At 39.7% G+C, this 17,180-nt stretch overlaps 1 protein-coding gene across 1 annotated transcript; it reads right to left on the bottom strand.

Annotated features, from left to right (window-relative positions):
- Positions 1 to 238: 238 nt before the first annotated feature.
- Positions 239 to 16,616, bottom strand: ZFP62 (ZFP62 zinc finger protein). The gene is made up of 2 exons (XM_080922256.1): positions 16,533 to 16,616; positions 239 to 4,858 (listed from the first exon to the last, which is right to left on the bottom strand). Coding segments are annotated over exons 1-2 (2,775 nt in total). The 5' UTR covers positions 16,534 to 16,616; the 3' UTR covers positions 239 to 2,084.
- Between the last annotated feature and the right edge of the window lie 564 nt (positions 16,617 to 17,180).

The raw sequence follows: 17,180 nt of genomic DNA, 5'->3' as shown, positions 1-17,180 counted from the left end.
GATGTGATTCAAGCCACTAGGTTCTTTGGCTATAAGGCATGTGGAAACCTCAGATAACAGGATTGGCCATTAAGTTAGAAGCGTTCTTTAGCAAATGCATCCCTTTCCTCAGTGGCTACTGGGAATGGATAGTCTGTGATCTTTCTGCTTACCACAAAACAACCACACAAGATTCCTGAACTGTTCTGCTGTCTTTATTCAGGATGGTCCATTTCCTACTCCTCAGCAAAACCCAATATCCATACGTCTTTTCCTGGTTGGCTATGGTTTTCTCTGAACACTTAGGTGTGTATGTATGTATTAGGGTGACTTTGCTCATAGTCTTAACTAATTCCTGCTCCCACCTATCCCTACCTAGAACCTAAGACAGTGGTTTGTACCTAACAGATTCTACACAAATATTTGTTGAGTAAACTAAATATACAGATAGGGTCAAATTGACCAGTGTCTCATGTAGCATAAAAGTACAAGTGTGGACATTCTACTGCAGAATTGAGTGGCAAAAATGTTTTTTCCCTTTCTTCTCCTCATGTGTCAAAACCTACTGGTGGGAATTCAGAGATCGAAACAAAGTTCTCTCTAGTATTCCCAGAGGGAGACATGGGAATTACTTAATTAGAGATTGGAAGAAAGAGATGAATATGGTTAAACATTGTCTTTTGTCATAATTGTCCTGAAGTCAGAGAACAAACTGAGATTCATCTGGTAATGATCCGTCCAATTACTATGGGTGGAGCTCAACTCAAAAGAATCTACTTTTACTATTGAAATAACTCATCTTTACTGCAATGGTTACTAGTATTTTGTATTAAGTTCTGTTCCTAATGAACTGTATGGTGTACTGTATTGCTCACATAGCCTACCCACTCTAAGAAACTATAATCCAGACTTGTATCACAGTAAGATTGTTTACCCATGGTGTCTTCAAAAATTCATGTTTTCCCCTGAGATAAGTATGATCTAACTTCTGGTGAATTCTAAGATACTAGTTTAGTGGATGAGTCTTCACAGATAAGACAGAAGCTTCTCTGGCTTAGATTCTATACAACACACTAATGGCTCTCTATATTTGTCCATCTAAAATAAGTTAGAGCCTATTTCATTGGAGGCATTTATTGTTTTTCCCCCTTTACCCTGCCATAACTATTCAGCCTTTATGGCAAAGCAAGTTTTTAACATTCATATTTTACAACAGATAATATACACATGTATGTAATACATAAAATTTTTACAACACTTTCTGAAACAAACACTTAATATTGTTTTTAAGACATGAATTTCTTCTTAATTACTGGTACTTATTTAGCTCTTGTAATAAAATGCTTTCCTTTGAAACATTTTTTTAATTTATAGGATTCCCTGAATTTTTTTCTGTAAGGTGCAAATTCATGTTGAAGATGTGTTCCATTACTTAACTGAAGATACTGAAATCCTTTCCATTTTCTCAGTATATGTGAATGCCACCTCCCAGGTTTTCATTTATCATATATATTACCTGTTAAGGGAGTTCATTTAAAATTCTAAAGTCTTACCAGTTCAATTAGTATAACAGTATACTCCAACTAATATGCATCTTAAAGTGATTATGTCACAGATCTGACTATGCCTTTTCTTTTCCTAGGACACCTAAATTGTTTCAGAAATTGTGACCTTCCTACCACAAGCCATTACTGTTAAGTCTATAATTCATGATCACTAATAGACTGATATTCCCTGAAACCATCTTCTCCCTGAATTTGCCTGTTAGAGGCCCTTCTTGGATTGTTTTCCCACTGACCAAAGTATAGAGTTCAAAATTATACAGACTTTGTACATTCTTATTCACTTATTTATCCAAAGAGAATATTTGTAGTGGTGAATTTCTAACTGATAACCTTTATGTTTTATGTCCAGACTACATTTTTTAAATGTTCCATCACTCTGAAAGGTTTTATATCCAGTGGTATTTTATATTCCTAAAGGGCTCAACTACTGTGACACTAGAACTGTTCTTGCTATGACTAGATCATGTAGAAGGAACTGCTCATGATCACTTAGAATTCTTTCACTTCCACTCTGAAAATTATAAGCCATGACTAAGTACCTCAGAAATTCTTATATTCGTAAAGTTTTTCTTCTATTTGGTTTCTTTGAGTCTTGGCAGGCTCTGCCTCCCATATAGGCATCTGCATGCTGGTCCCATCCAGAGCATTCCCTCCTCCCTCATAGTAGATCCTCTTCTGGAATATGCCACTGTGACTTTCCATATTTGCCATATTTAAAGACTCCTCTCCAGTGTGGATTCTTTTGTGCTTGGTAAGATTTGATCTGATATTAAATGCCTTCCCACAATCATTACATCGATATGGCTTCTTTCCAGTGTGGATCCTTTTGTGTTGGTCAAGGACAGATCTGTAATTGAAAGATTTCCCACACTCACAATTATAGGGCTGCTTTCCACGGTGGACACTTTTATGATTGATAAGACTTGAGTGTGAAATGTATGCCTTTTCACATTCATCACATCCATAGGGTTTTTCCCCTGTGTGGATTCTTTTATGTACTGTGAGGCCTGAGCTGTTCCTGAATGCCTTCCCACACCAATCACATACATAAGGTTTCTCCCCTGTATGGATCCTCTTGTGTTGGGAAAGAAGTGAACTGTAGCTAAACGATTTCCCACACTCAACACATTTGAAGGGTTTTTCCCCAAGATGGACTCTCTTATGGCTTATAAGAGTTCTGCTTGAGAAAAATGCTTTTCCACATTCATCACATGTAAAGGGAGTCTTGCCAGGGTGTGTACTTTTATGGTTAATAAGGCTTGAGTGTGAGATGTAGGCTTTTCCACATACATCACACTCATAGGGTTTCTCCCCAGTGTGTATTCTTTTATGCACTTTAAGACTTGAGTTGTTTCTGAAGACCTTCTCACACCTGTCACATTCAAAGGGTTTCTCTCTAGTATGAACTCTTCTGTGTTGAGAAAGGAGTGAGGTGTAGTTAAAAGATTTCTCACACACATCGCATTTATAGGGCTTTTCTCCAAGATGAATTTTTTTGTGGTTTAGAAGGGTTCGGTATGTGATAAAAGCTTTCTCACACTCATCACACTTAAAGGGCTTTTCCCCAGGGTGCACACTTTTATGATTTATAAGGCTTGAAAGTGAGATGTAGGCTTTTCCACATTCTTCACATTTGTAAGGTCTCTCCCCTGTGTGAATTCGTTTATGTACTTTAAGGCCTGAATTGTTTCTGAAGGCTTTTCCACACTCATCACACCCAAAGGGTTTCTCCCTTGTATGAATCCTTTTATGTTGTTCAAGGGCAGAACTGTAGTTAAAAGATTTCTCACAGTAACTGCATTTATAGGGCTTCTCCCCCAGGTGGATTCCTTTGTGATTTTTAAGGCTTGAGCGTGAGATATAGGCCTTCCCGCACACATCACACTTATATGGTTTTTCCCCAGTATGAAGCCTCCGATGAACTTTGAGACCTGAATTGTTCCTGAACGTTTTGCCACACACATCACATACAAAAGGTCTTTCTCCAGTATGAATAGTCTTATGCTGAAGAAGAAGTGAGTTATAACTAAAGGACTTGCCACAGTCTTTACATTCATGGGCTTTCTTTCCAGGATGAATGCTTTTATGGACTGCAAGGCCTGAACTATAGCTGAATGCTTTGCCACAGATATCACACTTGTAAGGTTTCTCTCCTGTGTGGATCCTTTTATGCACTATAAGGCCTGAGCTGTTCCTGAAGGCCTTCCCACATTCATCACATTCATAAGGTTTCTCACCAGTGTGGATGACTTTATGCTGAATGAGGAGAGAGCTATAATTAAAAGATTTTTCACACTCATCACATTTATAAGGTTTATCACCAAAGTGGATGCTCTTATGATTTAGAAGTGTTCTGCAAGTAATGAATGCCTTTCCACATTCATCGCATTCATAGGGTTTCTCACCTGTATGGATTCTTTTGTGGACCCTTAGGCCAGAACTATTACTGAAGGTTTTCCCACAGATATCACATTCATAGGGCTTCTCCCCTGTGTGGATTCTTTTGTGGACTCTCAAACCAGAACTGTTCCTGAAGGCCTTTCCACACTCACCACATTCATAGGGCTTCTCTCCAGTGTGGATCCTTTTATGCTGGTCCAGAACAGAGCTATAATTGAAGGATTTTCCACATTCATCACATTTGCAGTTCTTCTCCCCAGAATGGGTGCTTTTGTGGTTTATAAGGCTAGAGTAGGACATGTAGGCTTTGCCACACTCATCGCACTTATAGGGCTTCTCACCAGTGTGGATGCGCTTATGGACACGAAGGCTGGAGCTGCTCCGGAAAGTTCCCCGACAGTCGCCACACTCATACCGCTTTTCTCCAGTGTGCATGATTTTATGCTGAACAAGACGAGAATTGTACTTGAAGGATTTTCCACACTCATCGCACTCATGTGACTTCTTATCACCAGAAGAACTCTGCTGTAGAGTAGGGTGTACTCCATTAATGTTCTCTATGTGTTCAGCTTGTTCAGTACATTTTGGTTCTGTGGGGATAGTATGGTGCACGGTATTTGTACTTGGGTAGAAACTTTTCTCAGATGTCTCATCGTCCTGTTCTATTTTTATATTTGCTGTGTTCTTAGGTTGGTCAATCTTTTCTCTGATGCTACTTTTGTCTTCCTTCATTATTTTCCATTTAGGCCTTTCCAACTGCTTCTCTACCCGATCACAAGTGTTATCAATCATAGATTTCTGCATATTATCCTTGTGAAATATTTTCACATTTGGGCAGTGAGAGTCTGAATTTGAATTATTTTCATTCTTTTTAGCTGAGTCCTCATCCTCCATGATTGTCTTCAAATGTGACACTAGACCAAGAAAATGAAAATGACATGTTTATTTAGAGAAAAACCTGAACGAATTAACAATAGCAAATAACAAAATTAACTTATCCATCTGACAGGCATCTGCTTGTTAATATGTGGCAGGTACCGTTTAAAAACAACCTTTAAATATGTTGGAGGAATGTACGTCATGCACGTGTCTGGTGCCAATGACTTCAGAAGAGGCAGTCAGGTCCCCCTGGAACTGGAGCTAGGTGTGGTTGGGGGGCGATCAAAGGGTGTTGGAAACTGAACCCAGGTCCCCTGCATTAACCTAGCATGAAGGTACAATAAAAATGGGTTCAACTGATGTACAAAACCACAGCCAGTACTAATCAGTTTTAATGTCACCTCACAGAAAACAAGAAAAAAGAAGTCTCTGAAAAACAGATGAGCAACAAAAAGAAAAAAGGTTGGAAGAACAAAGATGTTAATTATTTTTTTAAAGTTAAACATAATCAGGAGAGAGCAGGAAAAACTGAAGATAAGTCAGTTCCCTAGAAGAAGGATAAGGTAGGTAGTTGCAGTTATAAGATTATGAGGACAGTGACCAAGAAATGAGAAAGAAATCTAAAGCTACTGTACATTAATATAGCCTTCTTGACTTTTCTGTGTAAGGAAAACTCTTTGGAAAGTGGCTAATCAGGGAAGAATTTAAATGGTAGAGATATGCTCCAGCCTCCCAAGGAATTAGGTTTTCATTCCTATTCATGAATAAAGTAGGCATACAGAATGTCAAAGATTACAAACAGCAAAGTGTAATGGCTCATCTTGTTATCCCTGCACTCTGGATGCTGAGTCAGGAAGGTTACTGCATGTTCCAGGCCAGCCTGAACTAAGGCATAGGCTCTTTGTCTCAAGATGGTGAGACAAAGACAGCAATACCTCCAGCCCCTGAGCAAGGTAGTTGGCCCTCCACAGCTGCAGGTTCTGCATCTACAGATTCAGCCAGGACCAAAAATATTCAGAAAACCAAGTAACACTTATGGTGAACATATACAGCTTTTAATTTTTATCATTCTCCTCTAATACAGTGTAATAAAGACTCACACTGCTGTTAGGCAGTACGAGTAATTTGAAAATGCTTTAAAGTGTACAGGATGAAGTGTAAAGGTGTGTAGATTCTGTTGTTTTAAATAGGAACTGGAACATCTGTAGCAGTCTTTGGTATCTGTGAACTATTGAAAACAGTGTCTCACACAAATCAGAAAATGGTGAGAATACCAAGTAGGTCCAGATGCTACTTATATGACCTGAGACAGCCTTCTTTGTTCAGCAGTTTCTGCACCGGAAAATCAAAGTAATAGTGTCACTGTGAATACTGGATGACAGCCACCAAAACCAGTAAGAACAATACTTGTTCCTGGGTCAGGACAAATGTTATTACTATTTATCTTATCATTTATTATTCTATTAAAAGTTAAGCTATTGATCAGGGTTAAAATGTAGGCGTTCTGAAAAATGCACATGATTCAAAATAAACAAACTAACCAACTAACTAACCAACTAACTAACTAACTAACTAACTACTTCCCAAAGCAGACTTTAATACCCAAGCAGGGATTCTGTTCTGAAGGCACTTTACATGGCTGGTACCTTTTCTGACACACTGACTTCTATAAAGATACTGTTCAACTAATTTCAAGAAAACAAAGCATTTATAGTCATATAAAATGTGATCTTTTCCTCCTGCCCTGCATAACATTTCAGGAAATTACTGTGAAATTCTGTGAATCTCTCTTAGAAAGCTATGTATGTAATTATGTGAGGAAAAAATAGTCAATAAAAGTAAAATCCATGTTTTAGAGTGAACAGGTATAAAGAATCATAATATCCAACATTTCCCCCATAGGAATAATGACCTCCTATAAGAACAGGAAATGCTAGAAAATTTAGGAGACCATTTAGAAGGTAAGGACTCACCCAAAGACATTAAAACAAAAGTTGGCTCATCTGAGGAAATAGTATATAAAATTAAGTCCCAAGTTTGAAGTTACTGAAGAATAGTAGAGCAGACTAATCCCCTGACTCCCTGTATTACTGTGGGTAGAGCAGCCCACAGCACAGAACATGGAATAAGTAGGCTAGTGCAGTTCCAGATGGCAGCAGCATTCCTTATCTATACTCTGCCATTTCCCCATACAGCAGATTTTCCATCCATTTACTTCTTGATTTTAGCCCTTCCATCTCAACCTCCTCCTCAGAAAAAAAAAAAAAAAAAAAAAAAGTTAAGGTTCCTACAGTCATAAAAAACAACTTCCTAAAATAAAAAGTTGCTAGGGGAGAAAAAGAGCTGTGAGCAACCACTAGCCGTAGTGACTATTAACATATGCTATAATTAAAAATGTGCTTTTATAATTTAAATGTGTTACTGAAATATAAATAGACACATCCAGAAATTATTCCAACTACACATAGAAACCAATGATGAGGATGGTATTACTGGAAAAAAGACAGTTTTTAAAAATAGTGTAACAAATATAAAGCCATCTGGGGAATAAAGTTAAAATTAGATCTTTTATATCACACAAAGAGATAAACACCAAATGGAACAGAGCTCTAAATATAAAGAAGCTCATAATAATATAACAAACACAAGAATAACAACTACTAGAAGAAAATATGAATTAATGACTCTGTAACCTGGGTAGAGAAAGCTTCCTAACCATAACCAAGATGCAACACAAGACTGATGTTTAACTACATGCAAACACTTTAATGATAAAAGAAGCACAGATTTCTACCCCCACTCCCAAAAGAAAATGGCAGCAATACTGTCAGAACTGTGACGAGGGGTGATAAACTAGCAGGCACTATCAGGTGCTTGTTCAATATCCTTTTCAACCCAATCGCCAATTTGTTGTATTTTCCTCTTCAACCCAAATAAACCCATTCAATGATAACACGACTCAGTAATTAGGAAAACTGCCGTCTATTTTGGGCAGATTTACCACTACATTCTCTATTTCCCTCCTAAGAAATCCCTCTCACTTGCGGTGAACAGTCCTCTTATTCCTGTTCAGTCCTCTCCTCCTCCTCTGACTCCTCCTCTTCCGTTTCCTCTCCTTTTTCCCACCTCCTCTCCCTGTCTAATCATGTATTGCCTTAACATAAATCTACAGGTGCTTGGGAATCAGAATGGTCTTGAGGGATTCAAATGGCCTGATGCAGAGCAATGATGTCAGCTTTAAAGATAGTAAGACCTTTGGGCTTAAGGGCCAAACTGCCTGGTTTTTCCAGGCACACAGAAACGTGATTTGCTAGATTTCTGTTTTGGGTGTATTCAGTTAATGACAAATGCTTTGTCCCAATAACCATTAGAACTGCTGATCATGCTACTGCCTTGTCTCTTTAAGCTGAGAGGTGAGAGATACTGTTTATATAGTTATACCTCCAGTTTTCAAAGGAACTGTCACATTTATATAACAGAATCAGCTTTCACCAATTGTATATTTGTACTTTGTTCATCCCGTAGTACTTCACCAACAGCAAGTTCCAACACATTGTCATGCCTTGAAAGCAGTTTTCTATTACTGAAGTAGGCGCTCTGTTCCAGGGAGATTTTGTGCCGCTCACTGTTTAACTTGGAATACCAATAGCTCTTGGTGAGCCAAACAAGCTTTGGACAGACCCAGACATCCTTTCATACAATGTTAGGGCCTGAAGGTAGGTGGCCCATGCTTCTGGTCATCATGTTCATTATATACCCAGCACCCCTGCCCAGGACTAGCTCACCCCAAAACAGACTTTGCAGATTCCATGGCGATAAAGTGACTTCTAAGAGTCAGCAGCAATATGTTCCTGGAAAACCTGGGTCTCCAGTGTGAACAGCTGTTATGTTACCAGCCTTTTCTTTACTGCGGCTGAAGAGCTGGAAGATGGAGAGTTGCTTGGTCAAGATAATCTGGACCTGTGTGATTGGGTTTGGTGACTCTGTAGAAACCACTCTAATTAGAGAATATAGTGAATGGCAGCTGTGAAATCGTTGAGAATTTAAACTCATCCCAGTTGTTTGAGGAGCCTTACAATGTCAAGGCTAATTACTGTACCAACTCTAGTGTAATTGTTAGTCCAACAATGTAGATACTGAAAACCTAGAAAATCTGAAGCGCTTGAAGTACAGCCTTGGAGACCATGAAACTACTGTCTATTCCCAGAATGATCAGGATTAGCCTGTCTAGAACCATCAGGACCCATACAAAATAAAATGAGCCTTAGATGAACTTTCAGAAAGAAGGGAAGAGGAAGAGAGGGAGAGAAAAGGGGAGAGGAGAAAAGGGAGAGGAGAAAAGAGAAGTGGTGGTGGGGTGCAGAGAAGTAAGCTCTGTGTAGATTGGCTTCTAAAGAAAGGACAGGATAAGAATGAAAGGCCTATAGAACCCAAACCTGAGACTAAAACAGAGTCCTTCCAGAAAAGCTAACAAGACAAGCTAAGGCACCAATCACAATGGGTCATATCCAAATTGCTGATTCTGTCCAAGTCATAAGGATCAGGTCCTTTTCAGAGTACTAGCTCTCTGCAAAGAGCTGGGAAAGAAAAGTTTAAGAGCCCAACAGCCACTTCCTGTTGTATCTTTTAACACTGCTCATTTGGGGATTACCAGAAAAGGAATAAAGAAACCTGTTAACTGTGACTATTTTGAAAGAAAGTCTAGAAACATTTCTTAATTCACTCTCATAAGAAGATAACTTTCTAGATTGGTCAGCCTCCCATCATTTGCAATCTCTCAGCCTGTAGGCAGCCTAAAGTTGGTAGAGACTGCTGATCCTAGCAAACTCCTCAGACGTGAAGGAATAGACGAGCGGAGTCATGCAGACCGTCACACATTCTTGAGTTCAGTGACTGTGACTTGACAATACAATCATCTTACACTCTGAGAACTTAGTTCCTTTCCTCTCTATTTTTAAACTAGGGAAGAAAAAGCAAGTGATAATTTGTAACAAAGTAAGCTGTTGCTATGGTTCAGTTTTTTTCTTTTAAAAAGTAAAATTTAATTTACAGCTTCTTGGTGCACAGACTTCTATGACAAACACTGTTATTTGAAAAGTAGAATATTTCTGTAGTCAAAGTATGTTAACAATGTTTTCAAGCTAGTAAGTCACTGTCAGCTTCCTTAACTTTTTGATTGCCCTTTATATGCTCTTACTCTGGGTTTTCTTATAGTAGTCTACAATAATTGTTTTGTTCAGTGAATATATAGGGTTTTTCACACAATAACTAACCATGCCAATATTGTTTTTCTCTAAAAATAAAAATTAAGACAGTTATTAAACATGGAAAAATATACTTATTTTCACTAATAAGAGAAATATATATCAGAACTTCAATAAAAGTGTTTATCACATGTTATACTGACCAATGTTCAAAGCTTGACCATATACCCTGTTGATAAGACACTGAAGAAAACAAATATTCTAATAGATTGCGTGGAATCTATTACAAACTTACATACTGCTTGTGGTGGGAATTCTGTGCTAATCCACACATTTCCCCTTCAATCCACTAATAACAATTCTAAAGACATACTTCTAATAACACAAAGTGTGTGTGTATGCATATATGCTCTCATAAGAACATGTGTATAGAATTAGTATGACACAATTTTAACTGAAAATCTGGGAAATTACCTAAATCTTCAAGCACAGAAGACTAGTTAGATAAGCTATGAAATATACACTAATGTTATACACAATCAAAGAATAACCTAAAATCAGTGAAGATGAGGGAAAATTGCTAAAATAGAAAGTTAACAAAACAGTGAACTCATCTGTGTTTCACAGGGATACTAAAACCACAGGAAGAAAATAAGCAAACAAAAAAGTCTAATCTATATAACTTAGGACAGTATTTGATTCCATACTTGTCTTCTGTAGGCTGGTGGGGAGATGCAGGGGAGAAGCCCAAACAAGTTGAACTATTGTTAGTAGTAGGGGCAAAACAATTCTGAAACAACTTGGAACTCAACTGTGACTTTTGTTAGGAGCCAGGATTCTTATGGAGGAAGAAAGACATACAGACATACAAATATGGAATAGGAAAAATCAACAAAGAACTTTATATAGATAAATGAGAAGTACTGTGTAAACTCATCATTTCTAAACAATGTATGTGTGTATGTAAGTATAGACATATATACATTTTTACTCCTACACAGATATATCCATTAACTCTGGTTGCCAGCAACCCCAAAAGAAAAATATCATCACAGTGGTGTGAGCACTTCGTTTGGTTTCTTCCAATATCCCCTATTCAAAAGAAAGTCTTCAAAGAAGTGGCTAGGAACAGGAGGATTATAAGATGAACTTTGTGTGGTCTGGTGTTTACCAATAAGTAAGAAAAAGACAGAAAAGGTGAGGCACTCTGAAAGACTATAAAAGCCAGCTTGAACATCCAGTTTAGAAACAATAACTAAGTATAGTAATCACAAGGTACTACAAACAGGACAGCACAAATCCCTACAGACAAAAGCCAGGGAAAAAAAGGGAGGCCTCTTGGTTACAACAGAACAAATTATCATTCTGTAACTATCAGAGTAAAAAGTTGATTAAAAAAATTCACCAATTTTCTGAATTTAAATATTCCTTCTCGGAATGCTTATTAGAGAGAACAGTAACCATGCATGGAATCAGGCAAGCCCTGACAGATGTTCCACATTAATATTTCTAGTGAAAGCACAGTAACATCATATGCTTCCTGTAATGACATCCTGAGGACAGAACCTACGAGAATTTATTATATAAACTGAACCATAAGAAAACAGCTTAATTCAAAATGAAGACTGTTCTACTAAAAGAGCTGTGGGGAAAGGAGGAACTCTGTTCTTCAAACCTTTGTGAAACAAAGAGAAGTTCTAGAAATGTTACTGCCTAAAGAAGGCCAAACTTTTCTTTTTTTTTAATGCCAGAGCTGGGTGTGGTAGCAAACCTTTAATCCCAGCACTTGGGAGTCAAAAGGTGGCAGATCTCTGTAAGGGCAAAGTCAGCTCTACATAGCCCAAAAAACAACAAAAAACAAAGTGTCAGCTGACAAATTTTAAAAATAAAATATTAACTTTAAGTTTACTGAAACTGACAACTATACTGTAGGTAAAAGAATATACCTATCCTTCAAATATATACTGAGATGGCTCAGCGGGCTTTTAGATATGACAAGACTAACCCGGTAGAAGAAACAAATTTCCACAATTTGCTGTGCACACGTGTGTACAGACAAATAACTGAAATTTAATTTTTAAATTAAAAAACATATACAATAAGGTATCTACAGTTAATGGACTATGATGTATTAAGTTATCCTCAACTTGGGGGAAGATGTTTATGGGAGCAAGAGGACAAAATTAAATAGAATATTAACTATGGGTGAATATGAATAAGTTTCACTATTTTTAAATTCATTTTTATACGTCTGTTTGTTTATATGTACGTGTGGCTGGTGACCTAAGAAGCCAGGAGTTGGATACCCTAGAAAGGAAGATAAAAGACTATTGTGAGTACCTTTTGGGTGCTGGGAACTGAATCCTGGTTCTCTGGAAGGACCAATGCTCGTAACACCTGAGCCACCTTTCTATCCTCCTTCTTTTGATATTACCATGCTTAGAATTTTTCTGTACAGTTAGTTATTTTCAAATATAAAGTTTTTAAAATATCAAAGATACCCTTAGAAATCCACCCATCCACTTTTCTTCTGTGTATGACTCTCCGTCCTGTCTTTGTGTAGTGACGATCTCCCTTTAGGCCTCATCTACTCAACTGCTTTCTTTAACTCAGACCACACAGCACTAGCTTTTCTAGATAATGTACTTCCTTCACAGAGTTGCTAATCATTTAATCTTTCCTCTTGACGCTACTTAACTACTAACCACTGGACAGACAGCTCTATCCATATACGACCTCTATCACTTCTAAAAGCTGTCAGAAATTTATCTTTGGCCCAAAGCCTTTTATCCAAATACAGATAGGTTCTATTATCTAACCCACTGTCCTCTTCCCTAAACCAGAATCAGGCTCTTCTACTTCTCTCATCTACATTCAAAACATTCTGTAAGACTGATTTTATCGTATGAACAGCACCCTCTAGGCCTCCCCTTCAGTCCTCCGTAATCCTCTTCCAGACAACTCCCTAGTCTTCCTGCCTTCATTCTTATCCGCATCCAATTCTGCCTCCAAGAGCTGCTGAAAATAAGCAGGTGTTTTCCTAAAATATTTTTGTTTTGTTTTTGAGACAAGTCTCACAATGTTCCTGGGCCTGACCTTGAACTTGAAGGTTTAGCCTGTCAATTATCTTGGATTACAAAAGTGTGATGCTGTTCCTGGCAGGAGACAGGCTATGGAGTCACTGTCTTTATGTTAGTGTATTAATGCCATTACTGTGGGACTGGGCTCCTCATAAAGAACTCTTATTAAGGCTCTCTCTGCTCTTCTCCTTTGTGGTGCCTTCCACCAAGTGAAAACAAAGCAAGAAGGTCTGAGGAGATGTCAACACCTTAACTTGGGATGTTTCTGGCTCCAGAACTAACTGGATTTCTCTCCTCCCCACTGCTGGGAATTTAGGTATATGGTGTTATAACTCTAGACTTTTCACATGGGAATCTGAACTCTAGTCCTTGTGATTATGACAAAAGCCATCTCTTCAACCCCACCATCAATTATCCGACAGACTGATTTTCATAATCTTCAGTCACTTCATTTCCTTAAAGACTGTATGACTGGCCAGAAACTGGCCTCGACTGCATGAACCACATACACTTTATTATTTGCCTTTCCAATCGAGTCAGGAGCCAAAGTTTCCTTAACTCTGTTTGAGTATAGGCTATTTGGCATATCCACTCAATCAAAAACACTGCAAAAGTACATCAAGACAGCAGAGGCATAAATGCTGTTAGCATATAAGGTAACCGAGAAAGTGTAATAAAATATACTGCCATCCTTATGAACACATTGAGGGCACATTCTAGTATCATGGTTATCTGACTGAATGGTACACTATGACCCATCATAGGTAGTTCTTTCCCTACCCACAGGCTCTGGGCTAGTCCCAAGAATGAAGAAATCTACTACCCTACAAAGCATCAGTATAGTCGAAAAGTGGGAGGGCTAACCTCTGCTATGAAGGACTAAAAACTTTAGGAGAGTACACCTTAGACATCTGGAACACAGAGCAGCAAGTGAAACCAATGGCAACAAGGGTGCATCCAGGGTCTGACTCAAATGAAAGTCTACTTAGGGGTTTCTAGTAAAGGTAAGCACAGGCATTATACAATCTGGGACTGGTAAAACTTTTCTATAAAGGGCCAGGTAAGTATCAATATTTTAAGTCTTTTAAATCATACTGTTGATTACAAACATTCCGTTAAAAGGGTATAAGCCCTTCTTAGCTTATTGTAGACAAATGACCCAGTAGTCTGCCTATTGCTGCTAGATAATATTTTTTAAAAAATCAAGGCTAAAATAGGCTGTTATGTAATGGTACTACAGATAGATGTTAGGAGTATATATACACTGAAATAGAGTAAAACAAAAAAATGGTGTCAGAAATTTGCTTTAAAATGCTTCAACCAAAGGGAGAAAATGTATCAGAATCCCAAACTATGGGCATACTATGTTTAGTGTATTTATTACCTTTGCTTTGCTCTTTTTTGTTTGTTGAGCCAGAACCTCGAGATATAGCACTGGCGGCCCTGACTCCCAGAGCTCCACCTGCCTCTGCAGCACCGCGGCCACCAATCAGTGGGAGAACAACCATGAACTAGAGTTCCAAGAGGAAGTTGTTATAGATGAGATTGTTATGATACAATCAATAGGATGGATGTGGTGGCTGTTGTGTGTCCCAGATAACACAGAACCAAAAGGTTTTAATTTCTCAAAACTAAGTGGGAAATCTCTTGAGCCATTTTTTGATAGCATAACCTTAACCGTCTGGTAACGTCAGTGAAAAAGCCAACCATGAGAAAGTCTCTATCCCTCATATTAAGACTCACAGCCTGCGGCTGGTTCTGTGCTTGTTTGCAGTCTACTGCTAGATTCTACAAAAGCACATGCACATCCAGAGAAACTTCACTTGACTGCCCGGTCTGGATAGTGAAGTGACTTCTCAAGTTGGGACAACTCACAAGAGAGCACTCTTGGTTTAGTGAAAAATGATTCTTACAATGTGGCTGCAAGAAGAAACAGGTGCAATATACCCGCAGCTACTTTGAATTTCCAGATTCCAACTGTATCCCACAAGGTAATATCTCACATATGGTCCAGGGCTTCGGTACTTAAGCTCTTCGGTACCATATTTGATGAATATTCTCATAGTAGTGGAGGAGAGACTTTTAGCTACTGCAGAAATAAGGGAAGCAAAAGAGAGCATGAAGGGTAGTGGGAAGATTTTTCTGAAGCTAAGGGCTCACTCAGGCACTAGCTTGAAGCAAGTAGTGCAGCACATTGAAAAACGGAATGTAAAACCAAACAAAAAAAATACTTTATTAACTAACCTCTGTCCCTCTGAGTTTCATAATCTTTATCCTAATACAGAATCATTCCGAATAATAACATTTGACATAAAAATACTAGAAACAACTCAAAGATTACCAATTTCAGTCTAAAGATTTATCTAAAACATCCTTTAAAATGGCCAATCTACTACAGGTTTGAAAAGCAAACAACACACTCATTTCCTGAGTTCTGTAAAAACAGACTCAATAAAAGAAACAAGGAAGCAGGAGGATTATGCTACCACCTGTCTGAATAAAAGAGGAATGGCATATATTTGCTGGTATTTGAATGAAGAAGTCCTTGGAGTCTACTCAAGATCTTAACGTGTTTACCTTTTAAGGCAGTAAAAGAAAATCTTTTCATATTTTGCATTGAATTTGTTTTTAAAAATCTTTGTTTTTAATATCGTGGTCACATGAACATTACGTATTCAAAAGCACACACACACACACACACACACACAAAGACAGACAAAACCTTCAGACGTACACAAATGGTCCTGGCCATCTAGACTAACCATCTTATAACACATTAGCCGAGGCCCGTCTCCACCAGACCTGTTTGTCTTTCTTTTCCATCGCTGCCCCAGGATTTCCCAAAGCCATCACTTGGGCTCTGGTGCCTTCACCTGCTTTTCCCTAAGCCAACACTTTCTCAGTTTGCTGGGGTTGGGGGTCGGGGGTCGGGCAGATGGCCTTCTCCGGTAGCACCCACTGGTCTACAGCTGAGTTTCTCCTCGGAGAGGGCGGGGAAGTGGAAGGGTCGGCTTCCACAGCCGCAGGTCTCTCAACACCTCTCCACCAGCAAAATAAAGGGGAGGGGTGACCGAATCAGGTCACCTCTAAGTCTCAGAAACAAACTTATCCGCAATCAGGACAAATTTTTAGGCGCTAATAGTCGGGGTCCTCCTCCCTCTAACCCCGAAATGGCCTTGACAGTCAAGGACCCCCGGAGCGGACTCTGGCCCTTCCTCGTTCCTCCGCCCAGGGCCTGCTCAGATGGCAGCCTGCCCGCGGGGCCCGGGCTCTTCCTTCCCCTTCCTTCACTCCCAGAGGACGCTTCCCAAAGCCTGCGAAGAGTCGCGCTCTCCCAGGACCCGACCCGGACCGGAGGGCAAAGAAGGGAAGGGCGTGGCGGGCCGGGGAGAGGCGGGAGCGCGGGCAGCCCGGGACTCACGTACTGGCTGAGGCGGCGCCGCGGGAGCCCGGCCGCCGGCGGGACAAAAGCGCGGACTGCCCGGCCGGAAAGACCCGCGCCGCAGGGCACTTCCGAGACCGCTCTGGGAGGCTGGAGGACTGACTCGATGGTCGGGCTCTGTGCGCGCACGTGACCCGCAGTTTGCGGGCGCTCTGCTGGCCTCCAAATCAGGGTCTGTCTGTCCGGATGCCCGGAGAGGAAGGGGCGGGGGGGGGGTGGATCTAGCTGTCTTGGACTTTTATTCCAATTCCGGGGTGGATTGGGGGCGGGTTATGAAATAATCAAATGGTGTGGTTCACTTCCTGCTTGTGAAGCTGAGCTCATAGTTAACAAGTGAGGCTGGGGAGATTCCTAGGACGGAGGGCTGGGCTCCAGGGAGAAAGCGGAAAATGAAGGCCCCATACCCCTTTCTTTTTTCTAAGAGACCCCTCACCCCCAGCCATGGCCCTCAACTGAGCTTAAATTTCCAGGAAGCCTGCCATTTGGAGACTGCAAAAGTAACTGTTTCTCTCCCTGGATACCCAGCAGCTTCGTGTTTGGTTTCGGATGGCGGGGATGGGGGAACTGAGGTGTATCTAAATTATCAAAACAGACCTGGCCTCCAAGTTTTTCCAGCATCTCTCAGTCTACC

The sequence above is a fragment of the Micromys minutus genome (genome assembly GCF_963924665.1).
Source record: "Micromys minutus genome assembly, chromosome: 10".
Classification (NCBI taxonomy): domain Eukaryota; kingdom Metazoa; phylum Chordata; class Mammalia; order Rodentia; family Muridae; genus Micromys; species Micromys minutus.
The sequence above is the reverse complement of the archived record's forward strand: the minus strand, read 5'-3'. Positions and strand labels throughout refer to the sequence as shown.